Genomic DNA, 22,534 nt, shown 5'->3' on the forward strand with positions numbered 1-22,534 from the left:
AATATTTTATCTTACAAAGTGACAATGAAAGCAGTAACGTTACTGTTAATGTTAAAAGTGTATTAGGATGGTCATCATCAACATTGTCCTTTTGCTGACTCTGGTAAAGACAAAGCTAAAGTAAATGGTTAAAATGAGGTTTGGTTAGAAGGGTATGAGGTTATACTTTACTGTTACACTGTTATATTAGCTGAAAACATTACATGGCCATTTAAATGAACATAGTAGTTGTATTAACCTAACACTAATAGTGAAAATGTAATGTTCGCTGAAAAGAGGCGGAGATGTGATTTAGAGCTGATCAGGGAGGTTGATCATGAGAAAAAGTGATGTATCAGCATATCCCTCATATATTAGAGCACATTAGGACGTGTAGTAAAGTTAGAGAAAGACTCTTACACTGTAGCAGCACAGAGAGACACAGAAACAGTGCATCTAAGGTTGTGGTATACTTACATTCCTCACCTTTCATTCAGTCACTCTACAATGTAACTCAGCAAATGTTCACTATTTTGAATTAGCAGCAGCATCAGGCTGCTACCTCTGATCCTACCAGGCTCCCATACCAGCAGTATGAGGAAGAGGAGACCACACTCGTGTGGTCAAAGCAGCAGCAAAGCATTCATTGAAAGCAGGATAACTCTAATTAACATGTCAGTGTGACTTTGAAATGACAATATTGGTGTTTTTATGTTGAAGTTGATAACATGCAGAATTTCTATTCATAATTTCTATTTATTTTTTGATTTCATACCTTCCAGGTAGCCATCAGTTTTAACTTGTGTCAGTATGGTCTGAGAATCCATTCATAAAAACCTGAAACATTTACATTTTGTCCAAATGAAAGTTCCCACATTAGGTAACCCAAAATACAACTTACTGTAATGGGTGGAGCTTTAATGTCTGCCTGTGACTGATTATCAACTAATCATGTACCTTCCCAGTGGGTTGACCTTTTGACCTTTAGGTGATCCATCATCCAGTTTTGAATAAATTTGACATAAGGTGGATAATATCATTATTATCCCTGTAATCACAGATCACTTACTCTACTTTACATCGAAGTTCATGTAGTTACAAGGTTCACTGTATATAAATGTATTCGAATTTTGCAGTAGCTATGGAAGACCCGTCTACTCCATGTGCATGCTCAACAGCATTTCCCTGTTTCCCTGAGAACCTGTTTGAAAACCACCTACTGGTTGGTGGTGAACGGTGGACCTCTACCTTCTACGCTACTATGCTTCCTTCTCCAGTCCCCCGCCCTAACTTCCCGTTTGTAGCAGCAGGAGCCATGCTATGTTGGCCCGCAACAGCCACTGAGGGCTGGCTATCTACAGTAACTAACAATTGGGTTTCCATGGTGTGGAGCCACATTTCCAAGTCCCTGAGCCTCAATTCCAACAGAGCAAATAAACCACAGTTTTACATGGACCATTATCACTAAAGGAGGCAGATGAATAACTAAACATGTGAGACACCAGGCAAGAGAGTAAGATGATGTGTTGAGCATGGTGCAAGCGGCCTCTTTTTCATCCCGTTTCTATCTGTCTGTTATCATTTCTGATGTTTCAGTTTCAGTTTGGAATAGTAATTATAATTACATATTTTTTGGCAAGCTCTTTGTGGCAAGATATACGCACAAGTGTCTGACCTGTAAGATCATGATGTACATGCAACTAATGTAGATATAATAAAGAGATGATTAAATGTCTTCGGAGGAGCACAGATTGCTGACTGCTGATTGTTACATGGCTCCTGGGTTATTCAGGGTGTGCTTCAAGGTGGGGCTAAATTGCAACTAATGAATCAGAGGTAGGTTATGTCTAAACCTAACCATTCAGAGGGAGATATTCAGGAAAAAATAGAATATCACCTCTGGCTACACAACAAACAAGGTGGCACTAAAATACTCAACTCCAGGCTAAAGGCCTCAAAATGGGGCATCTCTTATATATTAATTCATTCAAATTCATCATCCATCTCACTTATCCTTCACTGTCACAGGGGGCTGGAGCCAATGCCAGCTGACGTAGGGCAAGAGGCGCAGTACACCCTGAACTTGACACCAATCAGTCGCAGGGCTAACGCAGAGACAACCTTACGCTCACATTCACACCTATGGGAGTCATCAGTTAACCTACGTCTTTGACTGTTCCAGGTTTGTTGCTGTGAGGGAACTGTGCTAACCAAACAAAAATCTGGGCCTGTAAGTAAGCAAAGTTGCAATAGACATTTTTAATGGAAACCAACCTCATCATCACTTCTGAAAGCACTGCTACCATGGCAACAGAGTTTCTGAACTGACGCTCCAATACGGATAGCCTAGTTGTAAGAAACAGTTCAAATGTGGTGGTACAGATGAAAGTCACTGTATCTAGCTCCAGTTGCAGCTCAATTTAGTCACTACTCACTCCATCTTGTTTCCGTCTTTGTTTCTCATCATTTACCACCCAAATGGTGACCTATAAACTTTATTTTGTCTCTTGGAGTACTTGTGATAGTCCAAGTGCAGCTAACCTTAAAAAACTGCTTTCATTTTTAACGTCTTATTTCTGGCAGTACTGTGGTATTCTACATCATGTTGTCAAGCCGTGTTCCAAACTATACACAGAGAGCACACATTCCACATTAGGAAGGTTTCAGCAAGATTATTGTACAGTAGAACAAAGCGCAGCAGGCATGCCAGACACAGACTTTTTGGCAAATAAATAAATTTTCTTGACACAGAGATCACCCAGAGAGAGAGAGAGCATGGCCGCCTGAGGAGTATTAAATCTAAGAATAAAACAGCAAACATATCCTTGCTCTCCCATGGAGGCGACCAGTTGTGTATACATCATATTCATATTGATAATGTATTATCACTGTATTAGTAGATTGCTGTCGTGAGACCAAGAACATGAGTTCATCTTTTTATCTGTACCATTACAATGTGCTTTCTGTAAGATCAAAGCTTCCACTGCTAACCTGGAACCTTAAAGTGGGGAGTGCAGGACAGGTATTCTTAAACATTATTCCTCTAAGTGCAAGTCTTATCCTTCCAAATATTAAGGTGTAGGCCACATAATGCTGATTACTTATGAGATGTGTTTGTGAGACGTGTTTTACTTACCTCACTGTGATAATTGTGTTGATGCTAAGTGTTTAAATTTTACATTTAATTAACAAAAATGGACCAACTTGCATATGTCGTATCGTGACAGCAGCAGAAATAAGAAATGAGATGTAGATGATCAAAGTATTTAAATAAATATGCAAAAAAAGAGCTGATGTGAGGGTTGGTGGGTGGTGCCTGCTCAGGCTTGTAGGAGGCTTTTCCTGGAGGGGGGCCTTAAAAAGACAGCAGCTAAAATAGAGCATTCAGAAAGACTCTGAAAAGAGCAGTATGCACATATGTTTGAGAACAACGTGTAGAATATATTCTAGTAGGATCAATAAATACAAGAATGAACCTGAAAATAAGCATAACATGTCTCGTGGCACCGCAGTTCCTTTGGGTTTTGGTGATATGAATAATGCTGCAAGCTACAAATGAGACCCATTTGAGTTTTAGACTGAATATATTCATCCTATTGAAATGATTGAAATGATATTGAAAGCTGCATTAGAATAAGATTCTTGTTTGTACACTATGGCCAACACTAAACTGGAATGTACATTCCTGTCAGTACACACTAACTACAATGTCGGTTCACATGCAGACATATTTTTACATGCTACATCATGTCAATCGCCCAAAACAGAAAATTCAAGATAAGATATTTTCTTTGTCTCTGTTCTTTGTCTTTCTCCTAGACATAACTTTTCTCAGTTTAACATTAATAAGACATTTTGACCATTTTCTCATACTTCTCAGAGCTGGAGTGTTTACACATAACTGTCCGCGGTAAAAACATGCGCTTCCTACGTCCAACACGACCGATACGACCAGTTAATGCTATAACCATCCATTTCGATCCCCTAAGTGTGATCTAAGTCTAAGTCAGCATGTCGAAGTGTCCTTGGCCAAGACACTGAACCCCAACTTGCTCCAGAAGCAGCGTCAGTGTGTTAATGTGTTATGACCCGGCTCAAAAGGCCACAACAAAAAGGAGAGACACACAAAGCATAAAGGTTTAAGGTGTATTTTATTAACTTAAACCAAATCCAAATTAATGCCAAATTAGGATGGGGTTATGAAAGTAAGTAGAATCAGTAGTGTGGGTGTGATGAATGTGTGAATCATGTCTGCGTGAGTGTTGTAAATGCATGCCAAATCATAAAAGAGAAAAGTGGAACACTATGGCCGAGCCCGGTGCGTGTTTTACCTGCGAAGGTGAGCAGAGAGAGTGGTTAGTAGATGGCTAGCTCTTAAATAACCCAGGAGCACCCTGGGCCCCACAGGTGCTTCTGATTAACCTAATCAGCCACTACAGCACAACAGACACGAACCACCAGGGCCGCCCTCAAGATGACCTCAGGGGTCATCACAAATGTGTGTGAAAGAATTAGTCTCCTCCAACTGTATGAATGATGTGTGAATGGGTGAATGAGGACGTAAAAGCGCTTTGAGTGGTCGAAATGACTAGAAAGGCGCTATACAAATACAGACCATTTACTTTATAAAATGAAATAAATAACATAGCCCAGTATTTAAATTAAATGAAAACTTCAAAATTCATTTGCAGAATGGAATAGTAGGCTAATATTAGGCTAGTTATACCTGAAATGAAATATTGGCCATACAAAGAAAATATGGACTGTTCTATGGATAAACAAATGAAGTGCAGGTCTATGAAATATGTGAAATTAAATGTGACTAAATGTGGATAAATAATTGAATTGTATAACAGTGGATGCAATTCACAGGCTAAAGTCTAGTTTGATGAAATATATGAGTGACAAGTGTAGTATCATAGTAATAATAAAAGTTTTGCAATGTAATGCAAAGTGGATGTGTTTGTGCGTCTCCATAGCAACAGTTAATGAGGGTCATGGATGATGACGCCACTTCCACTATGAAAAATGGACAGAAAAACTTGACTATTTTTAGAATGAAGAAAGAAATACTTCTGATTGACGGCCTTAACGATGGTCGGCCATACTGTTGAGCTGTCAGGACACTGACATGTTTTCATGCTGAGAAAGGTTTAACAGGAAGCAGCAACAGTGAGGAAAAGCTGAGCATCTTAGTCGTCAATAGAAGCAAAAAACTGTAATAAAACATGAAATAGATTGAAATGGATGGTAATAGCATTCAGCGGTCGTATTGTTGACTTATCAAGCACATGTTTTTCACTGGCAGCGGACGTCTGGACTGCCGCAGACTGATGTGGCCTGATAAAATAAAGAGATGAAAACAAGGATAAAATCTCGGGTCAAATGTTGAATTGTAGCAGTTATAGTTACAAAACAAATATAAAATGAAGCACAGCTTCTGTGCTCCCACGTCCTGCAGAAGTCCTGCGGACAGGAAAAAAGATGTGACGCAATCCCCTAGAAGCCTATTGGTTTGAAATTCGTGCACAGGGACACGAAAAAAAAGAGAAATTCGAGTCCATGAACATGAACTCATAAATGAAATTTCATGACTAATTCACAAACTTCTGTGAGACTGGGTTGACAGTTTTCAAATGCAGTGAACACACTGCAAATACAGAAACAATGCAAAGTGGAAAACACACAAACAAATGCATCAGAAAAGTGGCGCACAGTACCTGAGAGATATAGAGAGAGACACCAGATGAGAGTGTTTGCTTTGAAGATGCTTTTGGTTGCATCTTGGTGAAGACAATGTTATTATAAATAAGTAAGTATAGCGTTAGTTCAGACAGAGCTCTGAACTTTTGTTTGCATTGGCTGACTGACATCAGCTGTTTACTTCACAATGACTAGGTAGTAACATCCAATCATATTAATGCTGGTGTATGTCGCAGACATCATAACCTTATACCAATCACTGCTTTTTTACTGCCAACACTATTTACTGCACAACTCACCTGCCACACCAAGCTTTTCATTTTGATTAAGGAGTAAATAATCACAAGTTTTCTGCTGCCTACTATGCATGGTGATCAGGTGGTTGCCAAAAAGAGTTTTCCTCTTTTTACTGACAGACCACTCAAGAAGGGCCTTTTCGTTGGATTTTGACTCACTATTATCAATCAATCAATCAATCAATCTTTATTTATATAGAGTCAATTCATAGCAGCGTTATCTCAAGACTCTTTCCATAAAGAGCAGGTCTAGACCAAACTCTTTAATTAGAGAGACCCAACGATTCAGGAATTCAACATTAAGGATTCAAGAATCCCCACATGAGCAGCATCAGATATTAGATTAGGACACAGTGGAGGAAGAACTCCCCTTTAACAGGAAGAAACCTGGAACAGAACCAGGCTCAAATGTGGGGGGCTTTCTGTCAGGGTCTGTGTTATTATGCTGGTATCTAAGCTAATTATCTGCTGCTGTGCTGCTTTTAAGAGAAATTCCAGCATGATTGATATGGTGAGTTATTTAGAGTATTTCCCTAGTATTAAGACTCTATTAGTATCTTACCTCATGTTCATCTGAGAAAGTTCAGTATTATTGAGTTATAGTCAGATGAGAAAGAGAAAGAGGTTGGGTACCTTGTTCGGGATATTTCCCTTGAATCGGGACACTATGAGTATCCTACAGTATGGTTACCTGAAGGTAATTAGTATGTTGTCGGAGCTACCTCACAGATGAGAAGGGCTTTGCTAGCCTTGAAGGAAATTGAAGCAAGCTTGGTATAATGATTCTGGATGGCGAGGCGCAGTGGCTCTCTTGTTTTGGGGTTTCCAAAGCACTCCCCAGTGATACTTATTGATTAGGGTGTGGTCAATTGGTTTCGGGGATAAGCTCTGTCAGCAGAATCCTTGTGATTGCTTGGTTTTATTGAGAGCACCCTAAAACAGCAGAGCCTTTACAACCAAACTGGAAGAGTGTAACCTTTTGCTATTGATGGCCAATGCTGAAATTGTGGACAAAAATACAAAATTAAACCCAAATGCAAAAAAACAGAACCACCTGATAAATTGCCCCTTTTCCCTCTAAACCTCCAATGAATGTAACAGTTATTGCATTTTTGATATATATACTGCACATGTTTCCATGAATCCTCAGAGTGTTTCACAACATTACGAATTGTTGGCCTCTACCAATGATTTTGTTTGCTGTCTTTCCACCTATTGAAGAAAGGCCTTAATGAGGGAATTGTGTGGGCTGCAATATGGGAGCGTGTCCACTATGCGGGTGGACCTGTAAGGGCACAGGCAGGACGTTCTGTGGACACAGAGCCAAGAGGGGAGCGTCATGCCTTAAGACTGTTAACCACTGCTGCTTGTCACTTCAGCTGAGTGATTTCACTGACTGTTCCCTGTGCAGCCATCATGATTTCATCATCTCCATTGCCATCATTCCTGTCATCATTCCTGAGAGAGAACCATCAAATCAACTCCACATGAGCTCACTGCTGAGCCTGCACATGACATACAGGATAGAATACCACACTGCAAACTGACTGGACGTATCCACTCACACAAACAACTGTTCTACCCAGCATATGTGCTTGAAGACATACTGAAAGGACCTTTTAAGTAAAAAAAATAGAAATGTGCATGTTTTCACTGTTTCCAAGGGAAACGAGACCCAAACACAGAGAGAAGAGTCTGACATGCAGTTAATTTCTCACATCCTCTCTCAGCCGCAACACACACATTCATAACGTGTATAACACAGTCGTACATTCTACACCTACACCAGCACAGAACATGAGCCAGGCTGGGCGTCCTCCCAACTTTGACAATCCCTGGAGAGTTGCAGGCGTGTCCAAGGAGGCTTTTCCAGCACAAGTTGGGGTATTTTCCAGCTCTGGCCTCCTCTCCATTAGCCTGGCTGGCCTACAAAGAGCCTCTGGCAGTAAATCCACTGCTCAGCTTGTTATGGCGCAACAGCTCTGACAAGGAAGAAATGTCACAGGGCCTTGCTGCCATACCACAGCTAACAACTGGCTAAAGACATGAACAAGAGCCAAGTGGGAATTCCTGCAACACACACGTCACCACAGAAGAGTGGGTGGAGGAGGGGCGCTATAGTTTCAACATGTTACTGTGGACCATCATAGATCTGAGACAAGATAGAGAATTTTCCAATGTGGATGTTTCTGTGGGATGCTTGTGAGTTTGTGCTTGCATGTTAATATGTTTATATTTATATGTAGGTATGTGTGTGTGTGTGTGTGTACAAGGGGTGGCTGAGGTAGAGTGGGTCGTCCCTCAATCAGAAAGTCGGTGGTTCAATCCCCGGCTCCTATGAGTCAGCATGTGTCCTTGGGCAGGACACTGAACCCCAACTTGCTCCTGTATGAATGTGTGTGAAAGAATAGTCTCCTCTGACTTAGATTCCTCCTGTGTGAATGATGTGTGAAAGGGGGAATGAGGATGTGATGTAAAAGTGCTTTGAGTGGTCGAAATGACTAGAAAGGTGCTGTACAGTTTACAAAGAAATTGAAAAAGCAACACGAACAGTCTAGTTTGAAAAAGGCTCAGTAAAGGCTTAGTCAATTCAAGGAAATCGGGCATCAAGGGACACAATCGGGACACAACAGGCAGCAGGATGCTGAATGTGGGACTGAGTCAAAAGAAACTACAGTGTGTGTTCGCACTAATCAAGGAACATTTGTGCAATGTTGTGCTAATGAGACAGCACACAGATGTTAAGACAAGAGATGGGACCAAAGCTGAGATGACCAAGCTGGCCCAACCGTGTAATGGCATGCAGAGCACAAGGTTTGCATCCTTTTCTTCTCGATTGACAACCAAGGAATTATGTACAATATCAGTCAAAGGTTTGGGCATACCTTCTCATTCAATGCACTTCTTTAGTTTTAGTAGTTAGTTAATTGAAGACAAAAAAACTATGAAGGAACACACATGGGATTATGTAGTAAACAATAAGAACGTGTTTTATATTATTTAAAGTAGTCACTTTTTGTTTTGATGACAGCTTTGTACACTCTTGGCGTTCTCTCAGTCAGCTTCATGAGTTTGTCACCTAGAGTGGTTTTCCAACAGTATTGAAGGAGGTCTCAGAGGTGCTGAGCACTTATTAGCTGCTTTTCCTCCCCTCTGCGGTCCATCTCATCCCAAACTATCTAAACTGGGTTCAGGTCAGGTGATTGTGGAGGCCAGGTCATCTGGCGCAGCACTCATTCACTTTCCTCCTTGGTCAAATAGCCTTTAGATAGCATGGAGGTGTGTTTGGGGTCACTGTCCTGTTGAAAAACAAATGATGTGCCTTGAATTTTGACCAACAGTGTCATGCTTCACGGTGAGAACCGCACATGTAGAAACCATCCACTCACCTTTTCTGTGTCTCACAAAGACAAAGTGGATGAACCAAACACCTCAAATTTGTACTAATCAGACCAAAGTACAGATTTCCACTGGTCTAATGGCCATTCCTTGTGTTTCTTGGCCAAGCAATTCTCTTCTTCTTCTTGTTCTTCCTCAGTAGTGGCTTCTTTGAAGGAATTGAAGGCCTGATTCATGCAGTCTCCTCTGAACAGCCTTATGTTGAGGTGTGTCTGCTACCTGAACTCTGCGAAGCATTTATGTGGTTCTAATCTGAGGTGCTATTAATTTGCCATTTTTGAGGCTGGTAACTCTGATAAATGAATCTTCTGCAGCAGAGGTAACTCTTGGTCTTCCTTTCCTGGGGCGATCTTCATGGGAGCCAGTTTCATCATAGTGTTCTCTATCTCCTGCTTTCAACACTTGATTTAAACCAAGAGCACAATCTTTCTCTAACTTCTCCCATTGCAATAACCACCCTGAACAACATGAAATAAGACACTGAACAGTACATATATTTGGCATGTACTGGCTGCTGTTTCCTTTTTCACTTGTCATCTGTGTGTGTGATATGTGTTGTATTTTATTGATGGAGCCTTGTCAAAGGAGAATTTCTGTCACCGTCTGGGGCAGACAATAAAGTCTATCTATTCTATCTATTCTATTCTATTCTATTCTAACCATTTGCGATGAGTGGTGAAACACAGAACAGTTCAAATATGTTACAGTCACCACAAGTGGACAATCTATTATGGGACCTGGTGTTAGTAAAAAAAAAAGAAAGAAATACTTTGTCAGTGAATGTAGCTGATCTCTGAACTCCTCATTTTGCAAACAAACCAACATGCTGACAATGTACACAAATGTAAAACATTTGCAGGCTGTGTTAGCCTATGGTAAAATGTTATTTGGTCAGAAATACGTTTCCTTTAAATGTGTAAAATGTGTACAAATCAGTTGTATATAAATGTGATTGCTAGGAGAGTGGATTGCATAAAGTGACTCTGTAGCTCCATCAACAACACACTACAATAACAACCTAAAAGAGAATGGAAAATGAGATGCAACAAGAGCAGCAAACAGCAAATCCTGAGACTGATCTGATGCCCAAGTTCTGCTGAGCATCCTGCTGTGACTGACAGCACAGGAGGGGAGGTTATATGGCTAAAAGAGGTGGACTGACATCAGCCAAAAAAGAGGGAATAAGAAACAAAGGATGAGGGAGGGAAACAAACTCCTAGGAGTTCCCCTCCTCACCGGCGGACGTCCCTTACAAGGCACCAGAATGTGGAGAACACTGTCTTTCGGGATGGAGAAGCTACTTGCCTTCAACAAGTGCTCGCCCTCCTTTTCCTCCTCCTGCACTTCCCAGGCCTCCCTCCCACACCGCTTCGTCTTCTCTCTGCCTCGGAGGCAGTCAGGCCCATAAATCAAGAGATCAAAGGCATGGACCTAATCTGAGCTCTCTGCCTCCAATTGACAAAAGGCTGTATGTATTGCTGCAAGAAGCCAACTTGTTCTGCAGTGCAAAGACATACGCTGTGCGCTGTTAGCCCCCTCTACACTGCCCTGCAGGTATGGACTGCATGAATACACACACACACACACACACACACACTCCGCACCTCAAGCTACGCACAACAAAAGCAACATCGCAATTTACTGCTCGCTGCCTGCTGCCCTTTCCCCCTTTAACCCGGCGGTGAGAATTGTCGAGCCTTATCTGCTATTTTATTCTCAATACTTGGGAGCTGAGACAGATGAGACCTTACGGCTGTGAAATATGACTGCAACCAAGAGGATGTACTTTACAGCCCAAACTGGAGTAGGGCTAATATGTCTGGCCAGACACATGAAATGGATAACATGAATATGCAAAACTGCCAAACCAGGCAAGCAGTTCTAGTGAAGTCTATATCTGATGTCCAGTCTTTTTAGTGCGAGGCCCTTTTTGATAGCTTGAGCTATCTAAGAGTATATTATAAATGAGTATGATATTAAATTATATTTGTATGATATTAGATCAAGAAAGGAGTGTCACTTTGGCAAACCCACAGATGATTATCCCGTCTTTTAAAGGGTTCATTAGCATTTTTGAGCTTGCTGTTTTGGTTCAGTCTTAACAGCTGTAGCAGTAACAGCCATGGATTCAGTGAAAAAGCTGAAGGACTAAAGACACATCACATTGCTGGGTGTTTGACTGTTAAGTGCAGATCCTTGTGATTAGAAGTTCGGTTGCCAGCCATCTATCACTAAGAGTTCACTGCTTATCCTTCAGGGCCGCGGGGACGCTCAGGACCCTTTTTGCCCACAGTAGCAAGCGCTTAGCAAATTTTAAATAAACAGGCTCACTTGAGACAATAAAGTGTGAAGTTAATCTCCAGGACCGTCACATTTATTCTAAGTTAATTTGACTCCAAATTCATCATATGCTGACATCAATCAGACATTCTGATGGTAACGCCTCAGCTTAAAGGCTAAAAGAGACGAGACAAAGGCACCACAAATGATAGCAGCAGCCCTCATTAAGAAAGCTGGAAGAGTGTTGGATGTTATATTGAGTGTTTATAATGCTGCTTATCTTGTTAAAATCCTTACTTTTGTTCTCCTGAAGCACGGTCAGTACAAGCTAAAATTCATCATTGTTTCTGCCTCACTGATAGGATACAGGGACTGAGGCCATATGACTACCTGACCTGAGTCAACTTGTTAAGTTGACTCTAAGGCCTCAGCCTAGGGAGTGATCTGAGGTTAAAAAAAATAAAAATGGTGATGATTGCCACGAAAATACTAAATTAATTACACAGCGCTTCCTCATTTAGCAAGTGAATTTAGTTTCTCTCAATACACTTAGGGTCCAATTTAAATGATCTACAGTGCATGGCCCAGAGTGCAATTAGGGCATGTTGGACTCCACTTTTGCTGGTTAAATGGTGCTTAATCTGGACGCAAAGTCTCTTATTTCATCGTGCAAAAAGTGAGAGACAGAGAGTTTATGCATGTTGTGAAGCCAGCAATATATGTGCATCTTTGTTGCTGTAGTTTTGTTGGTTGTTGTAGTTTTTGTTGGTCAATAGCACAATAGCTTTCTGCTGCCTCAAGATAGCAAAGTACCAACGATGCAGCTGACCACACCTCATTTTATGGCCAACACGCCAATGAGCGCAAGTACATCTGCTGCTTACACAATGCTGGGCATGAAAATATTAACCGTGTCCGTTGGAAACTAGCAATGACACGTGCGCTGCACTGTATGCCACTTTTAGAGTAATTTCCTGACAAAAATTGGATTCCTTTTATAAACACCAGTTGTAAAACTGTCACCGCTCCTGGCTCCTGGTCTCTACCCTGCTGCAGCTTACTTTTCTAATTCTTTCTACTCTTTTTTTTTTTTTTAATGTAAATCATCTCTAATGACTCATGTTGCTGTTCACATATTTTTTTTTGTTTTATTATATTATTATTTTTATATATATTACATATTTTGTTCATTGATGTTGTCTTTCTTGTTGTTAAATGTCATGCTTGTAAAGCCTGTAGAAGTGAATTGAACTGCAGTGACAATAGTCAACCAGTTGTCATGGCAAATGTTTTGTTTTGAATTTTTTTTCTTTGTTGGTTTTCAAAGTGAAAGTCAGAATTCTATTTTGGCTTTGATCTCCTAGAACTGCATGATGTCATGCATGATGCCTTAAAGACATCTTCTAGAAGAAGTTATATATAGCCAAGCTGGTCAGACACCTTCTGTTACCTTCGGAGTAAAAACCTGATCGTAAACTGTACTGCGTTTGGAAAAGATTTTTAAGCATTTGAATACAACTCCCCAACTTCTAATTTTGGCCTTAATTAAAAACAGATCTACAATGGTCCAGAGGTCTGATATCCTCCCTGGCGAGTCCACCCGCTACCTAGTGATGGACTTTATGGGTGAGGGAAGTTTTGGCAAAGTTGCCAAGTGTGTCGATATGACAACAAACAACTTGGTAGCAGTTAAGATCCTCAACAACAGGGATGACTGCAGTTGGGAAATGGAGATGCTAAAAGCAATCGGCCGTCTTGACCCAGAAAAGACGAACATAGTAAGATTCATTGAAAGTTTCAGGTACCAGAGATTCTTCTGCCTGGCCTTTGAGATGCTGGACAGGAGCCTTTGGGACCTGCTGAAGGAAAGAAGAGCGCCATTGAATCTTAATGAAATTCGCCTTGTGATGCAGCAGCTATTCGTAGCATTTGACGCCCTGAAAAGTATCGACATCGTACATGCGGACGTGAAACCTGACAACATAATGCTCGTCAACCACAGAGATCAGCCATTCAGGGTGAAGCTCATCGACTTCGGTTTGGCCCTTCCAGTCAACAAATTATACACTGGGATCGCCATACAGGTTCAACCATACAGGGCTCCAGAGTTGACAATGGGCCTTCCACTGTCCGAGGCTGTTGACATGTGGTCATTGGGATGCGTCATGTCCTTCCTGTATTTTGGCGGTGACATCTTCGATGGAGACTGTGACTATCATAGGATGAAAGCTATGATACACATGCTGGGTCAACCAGAAGATATCCTGGTGAGTGCTGGCAAGTACACCTCCTCGTTTTTCAGCAGAGAGGAGGGCTCCAACAGTCCAGGGTGGAGACTGAAGTCACCAGAGGAATACAAGCAGGCCACTGGTAAAGAGCCTCAAGTTAACTGGAAGTTTTTCCAGACTTTGGGAAATCTGGACTATGAAGTGATGAAATTCGGAGGGAAAGATAGCGCTCTTGAATATGAAGAAAGGCTGTCATTTTTATCCCTCCTAAAATCGATTATGCATATGGACACTAGAGTGAGACTCACACCCAGGGAAGCCCTAGCACACCCTTTCATCACAAAGGCTTACCTGGCTGAGAACAGTTCGTATGCAAATGCTGCCCTTCAACTGAAGGCCGTTACCCTCTCCCACAGTTTGCATGAGTCAGATAATCCTCTCTCCAACACTGTGGAGCTCAGAGATGACCAAGCTTCTGACTCAAGGGTTGGAGCCTCAGGCAGCCATAGTTCCAGCCATGAGGAGGTAGACCCTGGAGCTCCGAAGGTCTCCTCAGACAGCCCTCCGAGCAGCGAGCCAGTAGGAGACACTGCTACTGCCACTGAGGAAGACTCAGGTGCTGCTATTCCTCACAATGACGGCCCGACAAACATGAAGGAGAACAAGGAGACTCCTGCTGAACCATTTCAGGTCCAGAGGTGTAATAGCTTCCCTGTCAAGTCCACCCGCTACCTAGTGATGGACTTTGTGGGTGAGGGACGTTTTGGCATAGTTGCCAAGTGTGTCGATATGACAACAAAGAACTTGGTAGCAGTTAAGATGCTCAACAACAGGGATGACTGCAGTTGGGAAGTAAAGATGCTAAAAGCAATCGGCCGTCTTGACCCAGAAAAGACGAACATAGTAAGATTCATTGAAAGTTTCCCGTACCAGAGCTACTCCTGCCTGGCCTTCGAGATGCTAGACAGGAGCCTTTGGGACCTGCTGAAGGAAAGAAGAGCGCCATTGAATCTTAATGAAATTCGCCTTGTGATGCAGCAGCTATTCGTAGCATTAGACGCCCTGAAAAGTATCGACATCGTACATGCGGACCTGAAACCGGACAACATAATGCTCGTCAACCACAGAGATCAGCCATTCAGGGTGAAGCTCATCGACTTCGGTTTGGCCCTTCCAGTCAACAAATTATACACTGGGATCACCATACAGGCCTGTTCATACAGGGCTCCAGAGTTGACAATGGGCCTTCCCCTGTCCGAGGCTGTTGACATGTGGTCATTGGGATGCGTCATGTCCTTCCTGTATTTTGGCGGTGACATCTTCGCTGGAGACTGTGACTATCATAGGATGAAAGCTATGGTACAATTGCTGGGTCAACCAGAAGATATCCTGGTGAGTGCTGGCAAGTACACCTCCTCGTTTTTCAGCAGAGAGGAGGGCACCAACAGTCCAGAGTGGAGACTGAAGTCACCAGAGGAATACAAGCAGGCCACTGGTAAAGAGCCTCAAGTTAACTGGAAGTTTTTCCAGACTTTGGGAAATCTGGACTATGAAGTGATGAAATTCGGAGAGAAAGATAGCGCTCTTGAATATGAAGAAAGGCTGTCATTTTTATCCCTCCTAAAATCGATTATGCATATGGACACTAGAGTGAGACTCACACCCAGGGAAGCCCTAGCACACCCTTTCATCACAAAGGCTTACCTGGCTGAGAACAGCTCGTATGCAAATGCTGCCCCTCAACTGAAGGCCGTTACCCTCTCCCACAGTTTGCATGAGTCAGATAATCCTCTCTCCAACACTGTGGAGCTCAGAGATGACCAAGCTTCTGACTCAAGGGCTGGAGCCTCAGGCAGCCATAGTTCCAGCCACGAAAAAGACTCGGAGCGTTTCGCTGATGAACCCTCAGCCACTGAGACTTCCATCACTGGAGAAACACACACTGAGGGTTACAGTGTAACCAATGCTGACATTGACACTTCCTTTAAACAAGACGCAGTACTGGCCACCAGTTGCATTTTTAACAGGCATTCATCAATTGCAAGTCCCAGTGGCAAAGACAATATAATGCCAGCCAGCAGTGTCTCCTCAGACAGCCCTCCCACGCATCCCACTGACAAAGGCTGGAACAGCGAGCCAGTAGGAGACACTGCTACTGCCACTGAAGAAGACTCAGGTGCTGCTATTCCTCGCAATGACCGCCCTACAAACACAGATGGCGACAGCAACGAGGGAGCTGCAGCTGCCCATGGACCTACTGATAACGATAACATCAAGAAGAAAAAGAAGAAAAACCTTTTTCAGAGGACCTGCAAACTTTTTCGTCGAGTGACGAGGAGGGTGGTTTCTGTCTTTCATTGTTGAAAGAAGTGACCTTTGTCCCCTTGGGACTTTTCGATGTGGTTTTCTCCGGGTGCTCCGGTTTCTCCCACACTCCTTGAACAATGTATAAACTGTGTTCAATAAAATTGACAAAATAATCAGAATCAGAATGAATCAGAATTCCTTTAATAATCCCCAGGGGGAAATTGCTTTTTGTTACACACAGCTCCAAAAGAATAAGAATAAGAATACACTCCAAACACAAAGTAAAATATAAATATATAAAAGTATGATTAAAAAAAAAAAAAGATGTATTAAAAACTATTATTATAAATTATTACACAGAGGTAAATTACTGCACCAGGTGAGTCCAGAGTCTTATAATAATAATAATAATAATAATAATAATAATAATAATAATACCACTACTAATAATACTAATAATAATACTACTAATAAAAATATATAACAACATGCACAATCATAGTAAGGCGCTGTACTATATAATACCAATAATACTACTACCACTACTACTACTACCAACAATAATATATAACAACATGTACACTCAGAGTGAGTAGATGTATTATATAATACTAATAATACTACTACCACTACTACTACTACCAACAATAATATATAACAACATGTACACTCAGAGTGAGTAGATGTATTATATAATACCAATAATACTACTACCACTACTACTACCACCAACAATAACACATAACAACATGTACACTCAGAGTGAGGCACTGTACCATATTATAATAATAATACCACTACTAATAATAATAATATATTACAACGTGTACGTTCAGAGTGAGGAGATGTGTTATATAATACTACTACTACTACTACTACTACTACTATCAACAATAATATATAACAACATGTACACTCAGAATGAGGAGATATATTATATAAATTATAATAATGATGATAATAATAATAATAATAATAATATAATATATACAACAACATGTACACACAGAGTGAGGAGCTGAATCATATAATAATAATAATGATAATAATAATAATAGTAATAACATACAACAACATGTACACTCAGATTGAGGAGTTGTATAGATTAATGGTAACAGGCAAGAATGATTTCCTGTGGCGCTCTGTAGTGCATCGTGGTACAATTAGTCTGGCACTGAAAGAACTCCTATATCTAACCAGCACTTCATGGAGTGGGTTGGACACATTGTCCAAAATAGCTCCCACATCCTGCAGATGTTGAAGGACCTCAACCGCCTCAGAAAATAGAGACGGCTCTGGCCCTTCCTATAAAGGGCATCAATGTTCCTCCCCCAGTCCAGTTTGTTATCAATGTGTACCCCCAAGTACTTATAATACTCAACAATGTCCACACTGACCCCCTGAATGAAAACAGGGGACACCGGCACCTTGGTCCTCCTCAGATCCACCACCAGTTCCTTTGTCTTTGTCACATTGAGCTGTAGATGGTTCTGCTCACACCATGTGACAAAGTTATCCACAACAGCCCTGTACTCGACCTCATCACCCTTGCTGATACATCCAACCACCGCCGAGTCATCAGAAAACTTCTGGAGATGACAGGTCTCCGTGCAGTAGTTGAAGTCCGTGGTGTAGAGGGTGAAGAGGAAAGGAGAGAGGACAGTCCCCAAATAATAATACCACTACTACTAATAATAATATATATAACATGTACACTCAGAGTGAGGAGCTGTATTATATAATTCTAATAATAATAATGATAACAATAATAATAATAATAGTCAGGTGAGTCCAGGGTCCTCTCTCTCCTCTCTGGTGAAACAGTTCACATACTGGGTGAAGTTGGGCAGTGCCTTTGCCATGGTGACATGGTTGAAGACAGAGATAGCAGTGAGTGCACTCGGGTGTAGAGTCTGTACCCGGGCTATGGCGGAGGGGATGACGTCACACGCCGAAGTTGGGTTGGCAGAAGGAGGAATGTAAACAGTCACCATGACAACATGTGAAAACTCCCGTGGCAGATAATATGGACGAAGACCAACAGCAAACAGTTCAATGTCCGGGCTGCAGATGAGCTCCTTGATAGTAATATGAGCAGGATTGCACCACCTGTTGTCCACCAGAACGGCCCCCCTCCTTTCCGTTTACCGCTCCTGGTGCAGTCCCTGTCGGCCTGAACTGTTTGGAAGCCACCAATGGAAACATTGTTGTCGGGAATGTCCTGATGCAGCCATGTCTCCAAAAAGCACACCAGACTACACTCCCGGTGCTCCATCTGACTCCTGGCTAACGCTGTTAGCTCCTCCATCTTGTTTACCAGCGATCTCACGTTGCCCATAGTAACGATGGGGAGACAGGGTTTATGTTTCTTTTCCTCCATACGCCTCCGTTGTCTCCTTCTGGTTTCTCTCCTCCGCTGGTTCCTCTCTCCTCTGCAACCTCGGTGTGTTTTCCTCCACAATTCTTCTGGAATGTGAAGATCTCGTGGTCAAGATGCCAGCAGGTTTCAGAGCGATCAGCTGATCGAGCCAAAGCGATTGTCAACGGCTACCAACGGCCATATGTTTACTGCATCCGGCAGAGTTAAAGTAGTACTTTCACAGCAAAAAGATGATAAGAGCTCTCTCCACCAGCATGTATTGGAGAGGGAACGTCTTAAAAACATATTACCAGCAAAAAAAGTAAAACAAATAGTTAAAAGTAAGAAAAAATAAGAAAACAAGCAGAAGCAATCGTAACAGGCAGCATGTACTTCCGCACATGCACACTGGAACATGTCTCATGAGATTGCAGACTACAAAAGGGTATATAATGCAGTATATTCATCCTGCTATGTAGTTGTTACCTGTAAATTGTGTTTATATGTGATTATTCATTCGAGTAAAGTTTTCAGGGGCATAACATTATCATTGGTAAATTATGAAAAACACACACATTCTGTGTTCAAGTAGCATTTTTTTTATTTGGACAATTTGGGGGTGTGGGCGGAGCCTCAGGGCCTTATATGCAAGTTTGTTTGAGACAGCTGCCTGGGTTTGCCATTGAACATCAGTGAATAAGCTAACACAAAATGTAGATTACTACATGTGTTTTAGGTTTAGAACAATGTGTGTGAAATAAAAGAGCGACGGCCTGCTCTTTTTGATGCAGCTCAGGTAAAAAAATGTTCATAAAATGGTTTGAGATTTGTATTTGTTACAGTCCAAACTTTAGGCATCCTCATCCTTAAATCTTGTTTTCTAAGCATTTATTTATTAAGGCCATACTCAGTTAAAGGCTGTGTGATGGAGCCCCTGGAGACATCAGTCTCATAATCAGCCACATCCAGGTGAGGCTGGTGGTCTGCTATCTGAGGATGGCTTGAACATGTGCAAAAGTCAGAGGACTCAGCATACATACATACATACATACATAGCATAGCATAGCATAGCATAGCATAGCATAGCATAGCATGTCAAGTGTCCCTGAGCAACACATCTGGTTCACAGAAAAAAAAAAAAAAAAACAGACTCAAAAGAACAAAAAATATTTTTTGTTGTTTTTCTAATAATGAATTCAAGAGGAGTGACTATGTCTTTGCTTCTTCATTTGTTTGTTTATCTGTGTTGATTCTTCTGTTAACAGAATTTTAATGAGACAAAATGTAGGACATTTTATAAACCACTGGTGTTCCAGGAGTTTTGCAAGTATTGGCCTGAGGGGGTCGACAGTAAAAGGAATGTAACAGGAATTAGACTTTTACAGCTACAACCCTGTGAGAATATAATGGTGGTTAAAGACCACACACAAAAGTGTCGGATCAAAAAATTAAACACATCTTTGATTGCAAAAATGGTAGTTTGACCAGAGTACCGTGCTGTTATTAGCTGAACTTTCTCCGCCTCAGCTACACTTCATGTCACGCAGGATGGATGGTAGCTATGTTAAAGATTCTCCTGACTCCTGAATGACTTGCAATAGTTCATCATCCATTCATCCATCTCACCATCTCAACTCAAGATGGTTATTGCAAGTGTTAGTAATAATGAATGCAGTTTACATATTTCATGAAGAGTTGGTGTGGAGAACATTGGAAGCATCACACTTTTCATTGTCTGCACACATTTTCACATTAGTGAAATATAATACTTTCGGTAGTAATCAGCCTACCTTTGAAATTTAGTCTGAGCTTGTTGCAGGTTTTCACAGGAGCATAATACATTCACTTGAGAAAAAAATGTGCGCCCTGTTTTTCTGACTTAACAAGATTATTGTCTCCGAATTTTAAGAAAAGTTGTGAAACAAAAAGTTATGAAACAAAAAAAAAAAGAGTTTTTTCTGAATTAACAAAATTAAACTCTGTGTCTCTGCTGAGTCAGCTTTTGTACCCACCTGCTCAGCATCAGCTAGCAACTCACCAGTGTCTTTACTGAGGATTATCCCTCTGGATATCTGATGGTTTCCCTCCATATTTCTGTGATTTATCCTCCTGAATCACCGACAGGACCTCCGTCCGCCACGATCACCGGATTCCTGTCAGTCTGTGTACTCTTCCGCTGATCAGCTGTTAGCTGTGTGGTGTTAGCATCCGCCGACTGCATCTCTGCATCTTCAGTCTGGACTCTCGCCTGCCCCGATTACTGGACTCTTCTGGACCATGTCTGACCCCACCATTCCATGGTTCCCTGTGGCGCTGCCTCAGCCCATTCCCCCGTCCCCCCAGCAATAATATTAAATACATTAAAAATGAATTACATTTACAAAATGAATCATTAATATCATGATATACATACATACATATGGAATACATATGTAAAAATGTCATGTAAATAATGCAGCAGCTCTTAAATCACCTCCAGTTTGATTCAAGTGAAGACATTCATTGTAGTGATGACATGTCACATCATCCAGGAGGAATGAATCTCAGCTGACATGCAGCCAGTGAAGCATTACTCCATGGTAACTTGACTCCTCACACACACGCACACGCACATGCACACACACACACTCACAGATGGTGACACTGATTCAGTGGGCTTGCCCAGTCCAGAGCAACTCTCTGATCACTTCCACACGTGTCTGGTAGTCCAAGAGTCCATGTTGTGTGTTGTGTGTTGATTATTGTTGTCTTTGAAGTATGTTTTAATTATTCATTTTGAAAAAAATAAAATTCCATCACATAGAGGTTATCAAGGAATTAAAGTAGGCATCTGGTTTAGGAATTTATGCTGTGTTATCTTTTTTTTTATGTTTTTAATATTTTATGGACTATTTTATTAAATGGACTGTTGTCAACCATTCAAAGCACTGTAACACTACATTCACACACTGATGACGGGGGCCACTATGTAAGTTGCCAACCTGCTTATCAGTCAGAGGCTAATAAGCACGTAATTTGGGGTTCAGTATCTTGCCCAAGGCTATCTCATCCTTGGGCATGCAGACTGGAGGCGAATTGCAGGAGTCAAAAATGGTTAATTTAATGTTGTAAATGATTAAATTATATCAAATGATAATGATATTAAATACTTGTACTGTTCCTTTAATAACAGCTAGGGGTGTGCATCTCACCTTTTAATGCAGAACGATACGATTAGATTTACTAGCTTCTCTGCACTGGCTCCTGATAAAATCCACAGTAGAATTTACAATCCTTCCTCTCACCTACAAGGCAGGCTCCAATGGTCTACAATGGTCAGGCTCCATTATGTCTTCAAGAACTCATAGTACCGTACTACCCCACAAGTGCACTGCGCTCCCAGAATGCAGGCCTACTGGTGGTTCCTAAACTATCAATCAATCTTTTATTTATATAGCAACAATTCATAACAGCGTTATCTCAAGACTCTTTCCATAAAGAGCAGGTCTAGACCAAACTCTTTAATTAGAGAGAGACCCAACGATTCAGGAATTCAACATTAAAGATGAAAAGAATCCCCACATGAGCAACATCAGATGTTAGGCCACAGATTGAAAGTGTGACAGCATCGAGCAGACAGAGAGCTGTGCTTGTGGTTATTGGAAGAGTCCCATGGCTGTACATTTGTGTGGAGGAGTTTGTCCCTCATGCTCTTCAGCAGGGGATGCCCATACCAATGGCCATGAAGCTGCCAAATGTCCCCCCACTCTGCATCGTGGTCTTCCCTACTCCTCCCGTCAGCTCCCTGCCACGCATGTCGATCCTGAGACAGGAGAAAGTGCCAAACATGGCACCAGCAGCCATTCCTACTGCAAACCCCATCATGAAGCCCATCTTGACCCGGTCAAAACAGCTGGGCTGGGTCTGGCCATAAGGACCTACAGCAATCGGCATCTTAAAGTGTGTGTTTAATTTAAGGTTGTTCTTCTGGTTCCTTACTGAAG

At 41.6% G+C, this 22,534-nt stretch overlaps 1 protein-coding gene across 1 annotated transcript; it reads right to left on the reverse strand.

Moving 5' to 3' along the window:
• Positions 1–22,244: 22,244 nt before the first annotated feature.
• Positions 22,245–22,534, reverse strand: LOC139203032 (reactive oxygen species modulator 1-like). Its single transcript, XM_070832661.1, has one exon. It carries the CDS (start codon positions 22,482–22,484, stop codon positions 22,245–22,247), a length of 240 nt encoding a protein of 79 aa, XP_070688762.1. The 5' UTR covers positions 22,485–22,534.

The sequence above is a fragment of the Pempheris klunzingeri genome, chromosome 6 (genome assembly GCF_042242105.1).
Source record: "Pempheris klunzingeri isolate RE-2024b chromosome 6, fPemKlu1.hap1, whole genome shotgun sequence".
Taxonomy (NCBI): domain Eukaryota; kingdom Metazoa; phylum Chordata; class Actinopteri; order Acropomatiformes; family Pempheridae; genus Pempheris; species Pempheris klunzingeri.

Bases quoted from the DNA above. Each gene is read 5' to 3' on its own strand.
- LOC139203032 (XM_070832661.1), bottom strand. From the start codon at position 22,484: ATGCCGATTGCTGTAGGTCCTTATGGCCAGACCCAGCCCAGCTGTTTT.